Below are 16,074 nucleotides of genomic sequence, written 5' to 3'. Positions count from 1 at the left end.
GGAGCCCCTGAAATTTCTTTTAACTTCTTGCTCCCTCTCTGCTGAAATATCCAGGCTGGGGGAGAAAGCCGAGAGAGCACAGCTGGCAGAGGTACCACACGAGTGTCTGTTTAGAGATGTGGTGGCTTCTCTCTCGTCTGGCTAGAGGACATGCAGTTGGTAGACACTGAGGTACTATCACACCAGAGAGAAGGCAGTGATTGTTCACCATGGCTTACAGGGCAGCAACTTGGGAACTGGCTGTACAGCAGATGCTGGCAGTCCCAGGGGGTTCCAGCAGCAACGGTGGGTGGTAAGCCAACCTCTGTGAAAAAAACCCTCAGCAGCCCAGGTTGGGCACGGCAGCAGACAGCCTCATTCCCTGTGTAAATGGGACACCTTTCTGCTCACTCAGAAGTCACTGGGAGTGTCGCTGAGGGGGTCAGGTCTGTTACACAGGCTGAGTGATTCCAGCTTTGCAAGTGAGGCAGGGCAGCCAGGTCTGGAAGCGCGCAGGCAGCCGAGCAAAGCTGCGTTAGACAAGGAGTTCATGGCACAAAGGCAGAGCTGGGTACAGATCTGATTCAAAGGTCTCATTGGCAATCCCTGCAGGCTCATACTCACCCCTGCTTTTGCTGAGACTTAGCAAGTAATAAATGTTACATTTGTTCCAGACATTTATATGCTTTCTTTCTTTCCTGCATGGTTTATTCTGTGGAGTACAAGTTTCCCCGTGCTCAGTCCTTGGCTGACCCCACTTTGATGTGGATGAGTGTCCCGTCATGTTTAACCTTTTTGACCCAGGTAGGAGCATGAGGCTAAGGCCAGCCTTCATCCATGGGTCTCTGGTCATCCTCATCTCTACACGCCCTGGAGAGAGGCAGGTGCCATCAGAGGCAGTCAGATCTGGGTGGGCTGACCTATCTCCAGGATTGCCCTCCCCCCACAGGCAGAATGCTGCCAACGGTGTCTCTGTTGCGGCATGATGCTTCTGCCCAAGTGAGTTTTCCTGGAGACGTGTTGGTGTTTTAGGTAGTTTGGGGAATTAATCCTCATGCCTCTGTCTAGCTTCTGAAGGACTGGGCCAGCTGCCAGCCCTCCTGTGACACTATTGCCCATGATCACTGTCTTTCATCATTGACTTCTGTAGGCTGTGTGATGTGCTACCAAAATCCTTTGCTTCTTACTAATTTCAACTGTTTCAATTCTACCTAATCCTATATATGGAGGTGGTTACCATTTATTCCTATGTAAGGAAGGCTGCTCACAGGACTAGGACCCCCTATGTGTGTTCTGGCTTATTCTTCTTCCGAGAACATGTGCGTGCTGCCCTCCTCTTTTGGAAAAGGTTCCCAGGCTGAACTTGTCAAACGTGAGTGAATGTCTGTGATATGAGACTTGACTTTTGTTTCTGAACAAGTAATTTTGTACTCTAGGAAGCTGAGGCACTAAAACAGCCAGGCAACATCTGAAAATATGTATTTTTACTTTGGAACTGGGAGTTTGAGGAGGCTGATTGTGACCTCTCTCTGTGTTGTTGAAGATACTCAAGTCAAAACAGTAGAAGAGAGAGAAAGGGCAGTGCTGAGAACTGCCCAGATCTCTGCGCTCCAGCTCTGCTCTCTCTTTCACACATGTTGGAGGAAATGCCAGTACCTTCTCGGATTTTTACTGTCTCTGTTCCCCAGCCTTCACCTCCTCCTGACCCATGCACAGCCTCTGCTTCCGGGATTCTTGATGTGAAAGCATTCCAGGTGCAGTAGGGATGTTTGTGGTCCTGACATTAGCAATAGCTCATGCTGCTTTGTGGCCTTTGGGTGGTAGAAGCTCCATCAGTTGATGTCCTTGGAGCCAGCTTTGTCCCGTGACTGGGCTGGACAAGCCTAGGAGGCATTAACAGTACTGCAGTGATGTTCACTGAAATGTTTGTGCTGATATTTCTGAGCTCCACAGCAAAAATGCAAGAAAAGCATCTCTAATGTACGCGAGAGTCTTGCTGGCCCTGCAGCAGAAGAGCACCAGTGAAGGCCAGGGGTTTCTTGTGTGTGATTGGTGATGCAGAAGATGTCACGTCCCCATTTCTTGGAGCTCTTGCAAGGGAGGTTGTGGGGAGAGGCCAGGTTACCTTCTCCCCTCGGGCACCTAGCCCTTCGCTTCTGCCTCCCTGTCCTCTCCTGGTACTGGCATGGCAGTCCCAAGGACAAAGTCATGGAGAGGGTACCCCATGCCACACCATCCAGAGATGTGCCCTTCCTTCTGTGCTTCTCTTCTTACTGAAAAGAGGCACAACTCAGCTCCTACTTTCCAAAATAACACAGCACCATGGATTAAAAGGCCATCTGAAAATCCAGGGGACGGGCGCAGGCAGGAGCCCTGCTGTGTTGGACTGAAGCTGTCAGTGAGAGGAGGGACCTGAGGGTGGAGTTCCTGGCTGAGGGCTGCAGTGTGCCACCTCCAAAGGCAAGAGCTGCCCTGTGTTGTGGGGCACCGGTGACCTTGTGGGGCTTGCTGAAAAGGTCATAGAAGCATCTCTTGTTCCAGAGACTAAAATTGGAGAGAAAATTAAATCTCCCCGGTGAGAGGCTAAGAAAGCAGCAAATGAAACACCCAAAAAGCATCTGTGTGCAGCTGCAAAAATTACCTTCTGCTGCTTATTAATTAACATGGCAAGGATTTGGATGAAGACACGAGGTGAAATTTGGTAGTACAAACCAACGTCTTGTGTTTCCCTTCCCAGGGATGCTGGGTTAGCTTTAAAGCACCATCCTGTCCAGTGTGCTTGCTTTGGGTTATGTTGAACACACCCTTTCTCTCTTCATGGTGACACTGTACTCACTGCAGGCTGGTGGTGGTCCTTCTCAAAGGAACTGGTGTATTTGAGGGGACGGTGGACATGTCCTTGGAAGAGGATCTGTGAATAAAGGGACCTTATCAATCTGAGGTCTTGAGCTGAGGCTAAACACAGTTGCAGTCTCGGAGGCTGTTAAGGGGCATTATCAGCTTGTTACTGTGCTGCTTAAGTTGTCACCACAATTGGAGATGGAATATTGGGCTGTCTGGAGTCTAGAGCAGCTCACAGGGAGCCCGGTGCAGAAGCATCTATCTCCAGGAGCTGGCCTGGAGCAGACAGTTTGTACCCCTGGGTGCAGAGGAGCCTGAGCAGCACTGTCCTCCTTTCTAGTCTCAGCCACGCTGTCACACACAGAAGCACCAGTACAGACAGGCTTGTCACCTCCAAGCTCCTTTAGGTCCCAGCACAACCCCAGAGCAGAGCTGGAGCACTGCTACTCAGAGCACAGCCTCAAGGAGGTCCCCATGCGCTCACTCAGCCAGCTTATCTCTGAGATAACGCTGTGCAGCCTCCCTGACGTCAGCACAGCAGCCAGGAATCCCCTGCACCGTGAAGCTGCGCTGGCTTTGCCCCCGTTTTACCAGTGCAGCTCATTCGGGAGCCTCCAGCACTCCGATGCAGGCCTGCTGGCTTGCGGCAGAGCCTCCGGGACCCACCCCCTGGGAAACGTGACTGTGTTCAGCACATCTGCAAACCTCGGGAGCTGAACCACAACCAGCCAAGTCAACTGTATTATGGCTGAGATTCTGAAATAAGCAGCACTTGACAAGTGCAGGAGGACAGTTAATAAGAGCCTCCTCAGCCCCTTGTGCCCCCCACCTCCCATAATCACTTGTAGAGGCATCCCTATAATCTACAGCCAGCAAGGGGAGAGGCAGCGAGGCGGTGTAATTTGTATTCCAGCTCTGCCACTGCTCCTAGTGCTTCCAAGAAGCAAGTAAAAATAGCACTCCATCATTTTGTAAATAATAGCTATCTCCTCACAGTCCTGGAGAGTCACGAGCACTAAAAAGGGAGACTGCAGGAAGGGGGAGATGTCTGCATTGAGCCAGGGCCAGGAAGATGGGATTTGGAGGTGGAAACAGGGGAGGAAGGTTGGGTGAAATAGAAACTCTGAAGCACTCTCAGCAGTAGCTGCTGCTGCTTTACACCTTCTGCGTGCACGAAGGAAGCAACCAACACTGCTGGTGTGGGGCTCGAGGTGGCAGGATTTGGTGTCCACATAGACCTGGTAGGGATGTTTTATCACCTGCACAACCAGCTAGATCTGGCATAGCAAATTTTTGGAGAAGGAAAGAGCAGACAGGTGTAGGGAGTGCCATGGTAACAAGGTGGGAAGGGTTGTTAAAGCCTTTGTTTTATATTTGCATTGCAGATCTGCCCAGTTGTGGGGGATTTGTGCAGGCAGGAGCAAGGCAGCGTTGCCTGGCAGGGAGGGACGGGCTTTGTACCAGGGAGGAGAAGAGGCAGCTCTGATCGACCTGCAGCACCATGTTCCTTCTCACACACTTGCTCCAAATGGTTTTAAAAACACGGTTGTGCTGAAGCTTGGGAATAAGCTGAGCCTATAAATTGGAAAAGAAAAAAAAAAGGAAAAAAAACCCCAACAAAACAACAACAACAAAAACAAACAAACAAACAAACAAAAAACAGTCAAGTAAATCAGCCCCAAACAAGTGGCCTGGGGGACATGGCATGCCACTTGGATCCCTAAGTTCTGCCTGTGTTGAACCTGAAAATCTCTTGCTCTTCTAATCTGGTGGCTGTTTCATGGTCTTTTTTGTTTTCCTAGTCCCCAGGTGGCAGCAGCTTGGGGCACGGTGAGCTCAGCAATGCTGGAGGGTGCTTGTGCAGCCTGCCAAGAGCAGCACCCCACCAGCCCACAGCATTCCCTCGGGCCGCAGGGCTGGGCTCCAGCCCTTGCTCTGCTCTGGCTTCCTACCTGAACCAAGTCTCCTGCTTTGCCTCCCCAGTGATAAAACAGGACGGCAGCACCCTCCTGCCAGCCCAGCAGGCCTGAACCTCGACTCACTTGTGCATGTACAAAACTTTGAGTCACAGGGAAGGATGACGCTAGGATAGGAACAATGCCATGTAAGGTTCTGCAGCAGATCTAAGGAGAGTGCCTGACTATCTACAGTACAGTCCTTCATTGTGAAATCTGTGGTGAGAACTGGGGGGGACAGCCAAGCTGCAGTGTGAGCGTGTTTGTGGATTGAGAAGGAGGTAAGGATTCCCCTGCCATAGCTCTGAGCAGAGGCAGGAGGTGCTCCTTTCTCAGCTTTCTCTTGCTGCAAGAGTAGATGCAGTTGTTCAGGAGGCTCAGGTTGGGTCAATGTGAGGATAAGGAGGGGGGAGGCTGGCTGAGTAGCTCCTGGTTTCTCTGGAGGAGGTCTCACCACTGCAGAGCTGATAAGCTCAGGCAGAGCTGCAAGCAGTGTGGATTCTCTTGAGTTGTAGGATCATAAAGGAAGCGCATCTCTGAGGCTGGAGCTTGCTCTGTTCTGCTGGTGTTTTACTTCTCATTGGATTTCCCAGCTCTGCTGAAATCCCTGCCTGTGTAGCAATGATTTAATTTCAGAAATCCCTCTGGATCCCAGCCCAATCATGCCCTCAGGAGCACATGTTAACGGGGAAGGTTCAGTCTGGCTTTTGCCATGAAAGGTGCAGAGGGCTCATTTTACTAAGTGCAGAGAGACGTGAATAAGGCAGTGGCCAGGCCACCCCTCAGGCTGTCCCTGTGCCGGGCACTGCCCTGCAGGCACAGAGGGGCCACCCATTTCAGTGGGCTTGAGTGGCCTGGCACTGGGGGTGCATCTGCAGCTTGGAAATGGGAGATCCTCTTCAAACTGGGGCTGTCATTAATTACTGATGTTAATATTATTTTATATTAATAAATAAAGTAATTTTGTTAACACCATTATCTATGATTGGATTTGCCAGCGCATTGGAGGTGTGGTAAGGGGTCTCTGGAGCCCCGTGACAGCCAGGCTACAGCCTGATAAGAACATAAACATTCACGTAAAGATAGCAGCATCGTATCAAAAACTGTCCAAAACTAGTTCTGCCTTTTTACCTCCTCCTCATTTCCTGAATCCCATCCCTCATGCTTGGACCCTGAGGATCACACTGTAAAGCATGGGTCCTTTCATGGATCTCTGCCCCCATAAGTGCAGAGGACTATTCAGTCTGCACTTAACAAGGACCAGCTGCACTGGCCATCGTCAGCCATGGATCCTGATCTGATAATCATGGCTGTAAATTATTATCTTGAACAACCTGAATGCCAAGGAGGGAGGAGGGGAGGGAAGAGTGAGTTTGTGTTTTCTCTAAAACAGAATTAGCTCTCTCTTGCTGCATGTGTTAACAGAAAGAGCCTTGCTTCACTAAATGTTCTTCTCTGCTGTATATCTCATTTGGGGATTTGTTTGGAGGGAGACAGAGAATACCCCCAGTGTTTAAGTCTGACAGAGGGAACTCATTTTGTTCAGGATAATGTCTTATTAGCTTCTGGGTGTTTCAGAAAGTGTACCGCATACATATTTCTCTTTAACCTTCTTTTTATTGCATCAAGACAAGATCAAGGGTTACTTATATAGCAAAATAATATCAGCCACAGGCTGCATCAGAAGCTTTCCAGCCATAATAACTAAAGACATGTATACGTATATTTTAGCCATTAAGGAGAAAACCCTGCCAGAATGCATTATCTTATTCTTGGATACAAAACTCTGAAGCACAAACCGAAGCTTCATAGCACTGCAAAATAACTGTCAGGGGACGGAAGGATTTCCATAACTGAATTGAGCAATGGGCCATCCAGGCTACTTGCAAAGCTGCTGCAGTGGCCAAAATGGGGTTCTATGCATAAAGCATGAATGCTTCTTTGGGGCTCTGAATTGGTTCTTTCATTGGGAAGGCAGCTCTGAGACAGCTAATGCCATACAAAAGGAGCACAATGGCGTGATCTATCCCTAAAGTGATGAAGATTTATGGTAAAGTGGTGCTAAACCCAAGGCACCTCATTTGTCATTTTTTCAGTACAACCAAGTGGGCAGAGCACAGGACCATGAATCTGCCTTGATTTCCCTGCAAAATGAGACAGCAGCAAAGATTTCAATTAGGAAACATGCCAAAAATGTAATGAAGTCAAGAATGAGAGCTGTATGCACTACCCAACATGTGCTGGTGGCTGTGTTCTGCAAAGCATTTCAGTTTTCTTTACCTGAAGGCGTATGATTGAGATTGCCCCTAGGTTTTAGCAGTGGGGACACGAACTGGAGCCTTGTGGTTTTGCTGGGCTGGTGGGGCTGCTGCTCAGCATCCATGAGGGCAGCACAGCCCGGGGTGCAGGGGACTCTGATGCACACGAGCAGCAGATTTGCAAGAGCAGCCACTCACCGGGACGGCAGCACTTAGAACAGCAAACACAATGACAGTGAAAGGCAATCACAGTATTGATTCTTTTTACATGCGGTTAAACCTGAAGCGGTTACAAACCCAGGGTTTCCTAAAACTGATAGAACATTGCTAGGCTGTTTATCAGGCTTGGAGACACAAAGGGGTTTGGGATTAAAAAGAGTTTCAAAGCATCAGGGCTTACCTCTGCATTGAAAATGGTGGATCTGTACCACCTATGGATCATATAGCCACATACCTTTTGTAAATGCACATTGTCTGGCTGTGCAGGACATACTCATCCTCAGTGTAAGCATGGAAAGCAGCAGAGCTACGTCAGAGATCAATTTGCCCAGTTATGAGTGATAAAATTGACTGTTGCTCAGGACACAGCAGCAAGCACGATGCCGGCTTGCTGAGGGCTTGCCAGGGGGACACCTGGCAGAAAAAAATCACAACGTAGCAAAACCAAAACCCTTCCCTCTACAAGCAAATTCAGTTCTCTAATTGCTTTTTTCCCTTTTTTTTTGTCCCAGACAGCGTAACTGAAGTCAAGACAGACATTTACGTGACGAGCTTCGGCCCTGTCTCGGACACAGATATGGTAGGTGCCACTTTGCCTCCTGGGGAGGGCTGGCTTCTCCTGCAGCCACAGCGAATGGGTTCCACCCTTGTCCTTGGATAACAGTAGCAAAAGTTGGGTTTTCCTAAAAGACAAGCATACGAGCAAGCATCTCAGCTGCCTGCCCAGGCACGGGTGCACCTCATCATCTGCTTGCAAGCCAGGGGGAACTCGGTGTGAGTGGTAGGCAGGGATTGTTTCTCAGGTGAGTTTGGGCTTTTAGAAATCAATTGGTGATGTAGGTTTGGAGGGTCAATGCCTTTGCATGGCTCAGGGTCTTTTTCTTTCCTGCAAGTGCGACCCAATGAAATGAGGAAGTCTGCCCAGAGGGCCGAGACCTGTACACAGCATGCTCCACCAGGACACTACATGTCACCCTAAGCCTTCACTGTAGCCAGCTTGCCTTGACTTGACTGTGCACAGAGGAAGGAAAGTGCTCCCTGAAGAGAGAGGGGGATGCCAGAATCTGGCCTGTTTTGGTGGCAGTGCCAGACAAGCAGAGTTCACCATCAAGCTGTCCTTAATGCTTGAACCAGAAGGGAGGCAAAAGAGAAAAACTGAAAAGAGTGAACTGATTGCAATATTTTGACATGTTCAGGGAAAATTATTAATGAAAAGGCCTGAGGTCTGAATTTAGGCTTGTATTCCCACAACAGTTTGTCTTCTAATTAAAACGGGACTGTGAAGCATAATTAATAGTGAGCTTTCTCAACAGCATTTCTTGCAGCTCATATTCTACATGCATCCAGGCACACCAAGAAGAGTTGGCCGTTGATGTTGGTTGCTCAACATGTCAAGGGTGCCACATGAGGACAGTCACGCATTCAGCGCTGAGATTCTCCTGCACATCCAGTCCCAGAGGTGACCTGGTGCTGGCAGAGAATAGACCAGTGGTGGGCAGGACTGGCCTTGGAGGGAGCCTACTTTAGGAGAGGGAGCAGGCACTGCTCTCACCAGCTGTGTCAGGCAGAAGCAATGTCCTGCAGCACTTGTGGCCACTCTGGACCTGGGAGGGTTTGATTTTCTGTGCTGACATGGCTGTGAGCATCTCTTCAGCTGCCCCACTGACAGTCCTATGCCAGCAAGTGGAGGAGTCAGGGGAGAATAAAATCTCTGTGTTTCATTGAGGTAATAGCCCCATCACTCAACCCCATGTTGCTTTGGAAAGAACACTACCTTTAGGATTAGAAGTTCACTTGGTGTCAGCATAGCCAAGAGTATAAATCTCCTCTGAGTTTTCTCCCTGCCTTGCTTCTTTCCTACCACAGCCAAGACCCATAATATATTCAGAAATCTTAGCCCCTGGGGAGTATCTGATAATTACTTCCAAGGTGGAGCATATTTGATTAAGGGACTGTGTATAATGAACTGTGAAGAAGAAATATAATGTATTGAAAAGGGGAAGGTATTCTCTGCAATGTGATTTGACAAAATGAATTTAAAATTAGGAAGACAGTTAAAGAACAATAAATTATTTCCCCTTCACGTGCCGCAGCCCCATGTATCTTACAAATGCATAGCAAATGTGTTTTAGTGTGCTGCTGGTGCTGAATGCACTCAGAAATGTGTGAGACAGAAGCCCCGTCTCCTTAGGAAGCATGGAGAGAGCCTGCTCTTCTGCAGTGGTTCCTTTCATCTTGGGAGCAGGGAAGTCCCTCCTTCCCTGCACACATCTGCCTGGTGATCTCTCTCCCATCCCTCCCACAGCTATTACTCATTGAAATGAAAAGGTGCTCCTGCACATCTTGATGGAGACAGAGATTGTAATTATGATGATGGAGGAGAGGCAGGTAAAGCTGCTGTGGAGTGTGGAGAAGAGCAGCTGGTTACGAAGCATGGAGGAGGACTCGTAGAACTTTTCCCCAAGGTGCTCCAAGGGACTTTGAATCTTTTTTTCAGTTAGGTTTGGAAAGTAGAACCTGATAGAACCTGACATATGCCTGAATCTTCAGTAGTGAGCTCTTCCTGGTTTGTCTCAGTCCCCAGGAAAAAAAAAAGTTCAAGGGAGTTTTATGCTTTGATGGATGAATTCTGGAGATAGACTCAGTCTTGAAGTTTTCAGTCACTTCTTTAAAATGGAGAAGAATGCAATGTAGAGCTAAGTGTGCTCCTTGGAAGAGGAGACTTGGGAATGATGCTGTCATGGAAGACGTACAGAAAAGATGTGAAGACGCTGAATGTGATTTCTCTTTTCTTCACAAATGATTCCTTAGCATAAAAGAAGAAAAACAGAGCCTGGGAAGCTGTAAAAGTTTTGGTTGTTTGTTTGTTGGTTTGTTTATAATAGGAACAGGGAGTTCTGAATAAGATAGCTCTTCTCCTGAAAAGGACTTTTCCCAACCCTACCCCCTGGGACTGCACGCAGGCTCATCCCTTTGGTTTTATCCCTTTACTGAGCCTAAAACCACAAAGTGAAGATCACTTCCATGAAGGAGCAGCATATCTGGTACAGGGGAGCTTAGGATCTTCTCTTTCCTTCTCCCAGTCAGGCTGCAGAAACTTGACATTTGAGCAGGACTGGATCTGTGGCCTGGATCTGTGGCCAAGGAGCAGGAATTAATTTCTTTACCAAGATGCTTTTATTCAGCTGCCATCTGCTGCAAAACCTGTAGGAATTTCTATGACCTATAGGAAACTGATGTGTAGCAGCTTTTAAATGCTGCTGAGAAGAGCTGCAGGAAAGAAATCACTCACAGTAAGTTTAGCTGGTCCTGCAGCCTGCAGGAACCTGTAAATAAATACTATGAGTCTTCAATGGCAGAGGAAGAACAGCTGGACAGACAGATTTTCCCAAGCCCTTGTCTCTCTCTAAGAGCCTTGTGAGCTAATGAGATCCCTCAGTGGCAAGAGGAGGTGTGTATTGTGAAGGTGAGCAACAGTGCAGCTCATGCTGATGGACTGAAGACTTTCCCTCAAGTGACATGGGCCCTCAGAAAGCATCGAGTTGCTGAGATCACAGGGAGCATCAGTCCCTTATGCTGGGCACTGGCAGGTTGGTTCAGTGCCTTGGGGTGGCCGTGGAGCCATAGAGCATTTGCTGCTTGGTCAAGTGGTTTCTGAGGCTGCATGCACCAAGCAAGGAGCTGGCCCTGGCTGGAGGGTTTCAAGGAGATGTGTTCCAATTGCTCCAACCGGAATTTGACCTAGGAAATGGGTTTCTACAGTACTTGAAATAAGGGAGAGGGGTTAAAAAAAATGGAGGGGAGAGGGTATAGGAGAAAAAAAAAAAAAAAAAGTCATCGGATTTTGTAATGGAAGTTTGAGAGGTTCTTGATTCAGTGCTTTGCTAGAGATGACCTGAGGAACAAAACAACGTTGAGCCAAGGTAGTGAAAGGTAAATGCCCTCTGTCCTCCACAGATTTCTCCACTGCTGTTAATAGCCACTTCTGGTGGGATCACACTTGGTGTCAGCCAAGGAGTGCTGACAGACGGAGCACTCACTGAGCATTTCTTGAAGCAGCTTGTTTGCAATGAAGAGCTGAGTAAAACAAGACTTTTTTTTCTCTCCTTTACTCCACAAAGGAATACACTATTGATGTTTTTTTCCGGCAATCCTGGAGAGATGAAAGGCTGAAGTTTGATGGTCCCATGAAAATACTTCCTCTGAACAACCTGCTGGCCAGTAAGATCTGGACTCCTGATACCTTCTTCCACAATGGAAAGAAATCTGTTGCCCATAACATGACAACACCAAACAAGCTGCTGCGCCTGGTGGACAATGGCACCCTGCTGTACACCATGAGGTGAGTTTGTGTCTCCTGGGCCAGGGTCTTCCATGTCCCTGTACACATGCAGGCAAAGGTAGGACCGCAGGGTACATTACAGCAGGGTTTGTGCAGCTTTCCACTGACTTATTTTTGTTTCTGACCTCTGATGGGATGTGGAGTCAGGTTTCCAGTATTGGTAAGGGAACATTAGGATGAGAGCATTTGTTATTCTCCAGCAGCTTGAGGGGAGATCTAAATTTGTTCAACGTGTTACACCAGAGCTGTTTGAAACATCTAATGAGCCCAAACTTGCTTGTAAAAACTATGGGATTTTTTTTCCTAGCTCATGGAATCAAAACTCCAAGTCTGTGTAGTCAATGCACCTCATTAGGAATAAAAATTACCAGCTTACTAAAAGCTGTGCTTTGGAGAAGCCACTGGAAGTTCTCAGTTTAAACCAGCCCATGCTGCCATTAGCTGAGCTTTCAGTGGGAACCCTAAACATAAGGTAGCCCTGAAGCATGGGACAACAAGCAGCGTGGAACCCCACATGCAGCTCGGGGCTTCCTTCTAAAACACAAGTCGCTGCTGAGGAACCATGACAGTCATGGTCTCTAGATTTCTCAAGAACATCCCTGGTACGTATGTTCGTCACTAAGCTGCAACAGGTGGAGAGCATGAAGAGAAATGGCTTTGGGTTAATTGTATGTTCTGGAACTATTCAGATATTTCTGTCTGCTTGTAAGTTATTCACCCATGTAAATAGTATTTGTGATCTAGGGTTGATGTACTAATTTGCCTTCTGAGGAAAATGGGCCTATAAATGAAACAACAAGCTACTCCTAGATGCACAAGGAAGGTATTCAGTTGGTTTTAGAATGGCTGTGAATCTTTGTTCTCAAAAATTATTTTCTCTGCCTCTGTCTTCAGGCTGTTCCTAACTAATAACAGGCTTCATTGTGGATTCTGTGTGCTGAGATGCTGCACTTTCCCCCATGTTTTTTGAGGGCCAGACAGAATTTCAGCTCTTCATAGTTAAGCTGGCTGTGAATCTGCACAGTGTCAGCAAGTTTTACAACCTACATTGATAAACAATGCTCTGCTTTTATGCAGCAGTTCTCAAATATGAGCTAATCCTGCCAGTGCCCTGGGGATTTAGGTCTCCACACATCAGTGATCTCACGTTACTGAGGAAAATTGGGTAAAGGAAAGGAGAAGCTCAACTTGACTTAAAGGCTTGGTTCTGCTCCTGGCTGTCTGACCTGTGTGTGTGTGACTAACACCCCCCCCCAACTGTATCATTATCTGACTGTACAGTATTATATGAGCTATTGGCATAAGACAACAAAAAAAGGACTCAATTTCAGGGCTTTTATATCATTTTGCTTCTTCTTTATTCAGCCAACAGCCATTAGCTTCAGCAAGTTTTGTGTGACTGAGAAAGTATTGGATTTACTTTCCTGTTTAGGGCTGGGCAGGTGCCAGAATGGCAGCATCACGAGGCTTTGGGGAACGATCTTCTTGAAGAAAATGAAGTCATGGGATTTTTAAGATAACCGCAACACATCCTTCAGTTTAACTGTCTCCCAGAGGAGGGCAGGATGAAGGAGAGTCTGGACCTCACTTTGCATGTGCTCCTGCCTCACTTAAATGTACCTCTAAGGCTTTGTAAGAGTTGGAGAGCCCACTCAGAGGTATCCAAAGTTTGAGGGTTGGATACGAGGCGTTTTGTCAGTTGTGTTGCACAGTACCAGGGGTCATAGTGCATGGAGATCTTTTCCTTAGCCAGCACAGATTGCTGCTGTGCAGATGTGTGTGAAGCTATCCTGGTGGGACTCTGGGCAGGACTGGACCAGCCTGATGCTGGAAATGCAGTTAGAGCTGGCAGATAGCTATCTGGAAATCATGGGCCACTGCACAGGACAGCGTGTCAGGGGTGAAGCAGGTCAACACATCCAGGATCGGATGTCTGTCCTTGTGCATTTGGTGGTAGCCCTTCTCCCTGCTGCTGAAGGAAGTGCCTGCTCAGAGCCACAGAGGGTCTTTTGAGTGAGGGCTCATAAAGGAAGATGCAAGGGCACAGACTACATGGTCTAGGACTGTGCATCAGGCTGGGGCTCAGACAGCAAGTCCTGCCTGGCTCTGCCACTCGTAGGCACTCACACCTCAATTGCTCTGTAAAACGATGATGGTGGTGGCATCACCCTCCCTTGTTAACATGCTTTGAAACCTCCTTCCAGGACAGGACTGGAAGGAGACTCATGTTTTATGTCCAAGTGGTCCCCATGCTCAGAGGCATGCACATGTCCCTTCTCAGAGGAAGGAACAAGACCATAAAGCCAGTCTCTGCCCCATACAGCTGACATCCAGCAGTGCAAGTCCCAAAGAGGTACACTGTACTGTGACAAGGGAGCAAATCTGGACTGCAGCAGTTCCCCTGGACTGGTAGGACTGTCCTGGGGATCCCTTGCAGGCTCAGTCTGGGCTGGCACATTGCCACACAGTTTGACTCCTGAGATATATCCTGCTCCCTTACCTTGTACCAGCCAATATCCTGAAGGGATCAGTTCTGCTGATGTGCAATTAGAGGCATTTCTCTTGCTGTTTATCCTGCTGTGAAAACCCACTTCTCTTAGTCAAGGCTTACATTTATAGATGAAGTTGCTCTGGTGAAACAGCAACTCTGACACATGCATCTAGCAAAATTACACCCGTGTGGCAGTATTTATAGCTCACAGAGAGAGCCTCTTTATCACTGGCCTGGGCTCCAAGGAGTCACACAGCAGCTGCAGCCGGGTGCCCAGAGACTCCCTTCGGTCACAGCCCAGCTCCACAGGGCTCAGTGCAGGGATCTGAGCCCTGGCTCAGGCCTTGGTACCTGGCTGACAGGACGACCCCTGGGACCACAACATAAAAATCACATTTCTCTGTTCCCCTCCTTCTGGCTGCTGAGGAAGGGACAAGATTGCTGGTCCCTTTGACTCTTCCCTGCTACTCTAGCTGCCACAAAGGGCATGCAATACACAGATTTATTATGTAGCCCTGCCTCTGTGGTCTTGTTTGTAGAGCTCCTACAGGATCCAAGTGGTTCACAAAAGCCCAGCCTCAAAGCTCTGGTGTCAGACCTGAGTACAACAAACTGGGAATTGTGCATGGATTTACATAAGGTACAGACAAAAACTCAGCTGCTGCAGCAATCTCTGAATGTACTTTTTGGCTTTAATTGTGTGGGGCACATAGATAATGTTCTGGTTCTTCCTGGCCTTGAAGAATATGAAAATAGTGAAAGCTTAATGCTATGCTGATGGGATTCAACTTTGTGAATCCAGGCTTTAAAGAGCTCTCCTGCTCTTCACAGGGACTGTCAGAGTGGCATGTTCAGGCTTTGTGGTTATTGTTAGAATGGTTCCCAGACATTATGTGCTCAATTTATGCACATAAAGGATGTTTTCTTTAACTGCCAGGCTGATGCATTCAGCTGCATGCCCAGAGACTTCTCCTCAAGAACCTGTATTGCTAAAGACAACACTAAGTCCTTAGTGGTGGTGCATGAGCACTTGGGAAGGAGGGTCAGGGAGCCTCTGGGTGAGGCAGGGTCAGGACGGGAGAGAAAGCCCAGTACAAAGGCACCCAGGACATGTGCAGTCCTACCAGGGCTTTTGAACCCCAGATGACAAGTCCTGTACCTCTTGCAGCATGCTCAGGGCTTTGAGCTTCCCAGGCTGCTTTTTGAAATCACAAAGCTTTGCAGTGTCTCTCCCAGCAAAAGCTTTGAGTTGTCTTTACTGCCTGGATTTTTTTAACTCCCAGGCAGCTTATGAGAGCTGTAGGCTGGAGCCAGAACCCTTCACCCTGATGGAGGTGTAACCATCATTTGCCTTTCTGCAAGAGCAGCAGATGGGACATCCCAGCACCAGCTCCTCTAGGTGGTACAGACTGGGAGCTGTTTGGCTGCATCCCACATCAGGGTTAACCCTAGACAACAGCATAAACAGACTGAATCAGACCAAAGCTGGACTGCTGAACATGCAAGAAGGTGAGTATACAAGATGAGATTTGCACAGGTTGCTTTTCCCTGCTTTACAGTTTCCAGAGTGGATCCAAAGGCAGAATTTATCTGTTTTCCAGGCTTGGTTTTGTGCAGGCAGACTTTTGTAAGCTATCCCAGGAGGGAGAAATCCTCAGAGATCACCTTTTCTCGCTGCATTTCTGCCATTATGGGCTGAAATCTCCAGGGGCTGGGGGAGGATGCAAAGTGAATTCAGTGCTTTCAGATCCAGCAAAAGGATCCTAGAAGCAATTTGGCTTTCAAGCTCAAACCCCAGCAATTAAACCTAACCTAGATTCTCACACAGCCTAAACTGTAAACACTATTTGGCCTAACTGTGGTTATTAATGAATCTCCTAGAGGAGAAATCAGGACAAAACTCAAGCAATACCCTGGCATAAACAAAGTCAGTTCTGCTGTGCAGGGTTCTGTCATGTTTTTGTACCACACATACACCAAGGGATTATT

At 48.0% G+C, this 16,074-nt stretch overlaps 1 protein-coding gene across 1 annotated transcript in view; it reads left to right on the top strand.

Moving 5' to 3' along the window:
- GABRA3 (gamma-aminobutyric acid (GABA) A receptor, alpha 3) overlaps window positions 1-16,074 on the top strand; it is a 57,663-nt gene that overhangs the window by 21,468 nt on the left and 20,121 nt on the right. The window contains exons 3-4 of the mRNA XM_008948529.1: window positions 7,765-7,832; window positions 11,374-11,594. Coding sequence (XP_008946777.1) covers window positions 7,765-7,832; window positions 11,374-11,594 — 289 coding nt within the window. The remainder of the gene's footprint in view (window positions 1-7,764; window positions 7,833-11,373; window positions 11,595-16,074) is intronic.

This window comes from Merops nubicus, unplaced genomic scaffold (assembly GCF_000691845.1).
Source record: "Merops nubicus isolate BGI_N331 unplaced genomic scaffold, ASM69184v1 scaffold5081, whole genome shotgun sequence".
NCBI lineage: Eukaryota > Metazoa > Chordata > Aves > Coraciiformes > Meropidae > Merops > Merops nubicus.
This window is presented reverse-complemented; position numbering and strand designations above follow the sequence as displayed.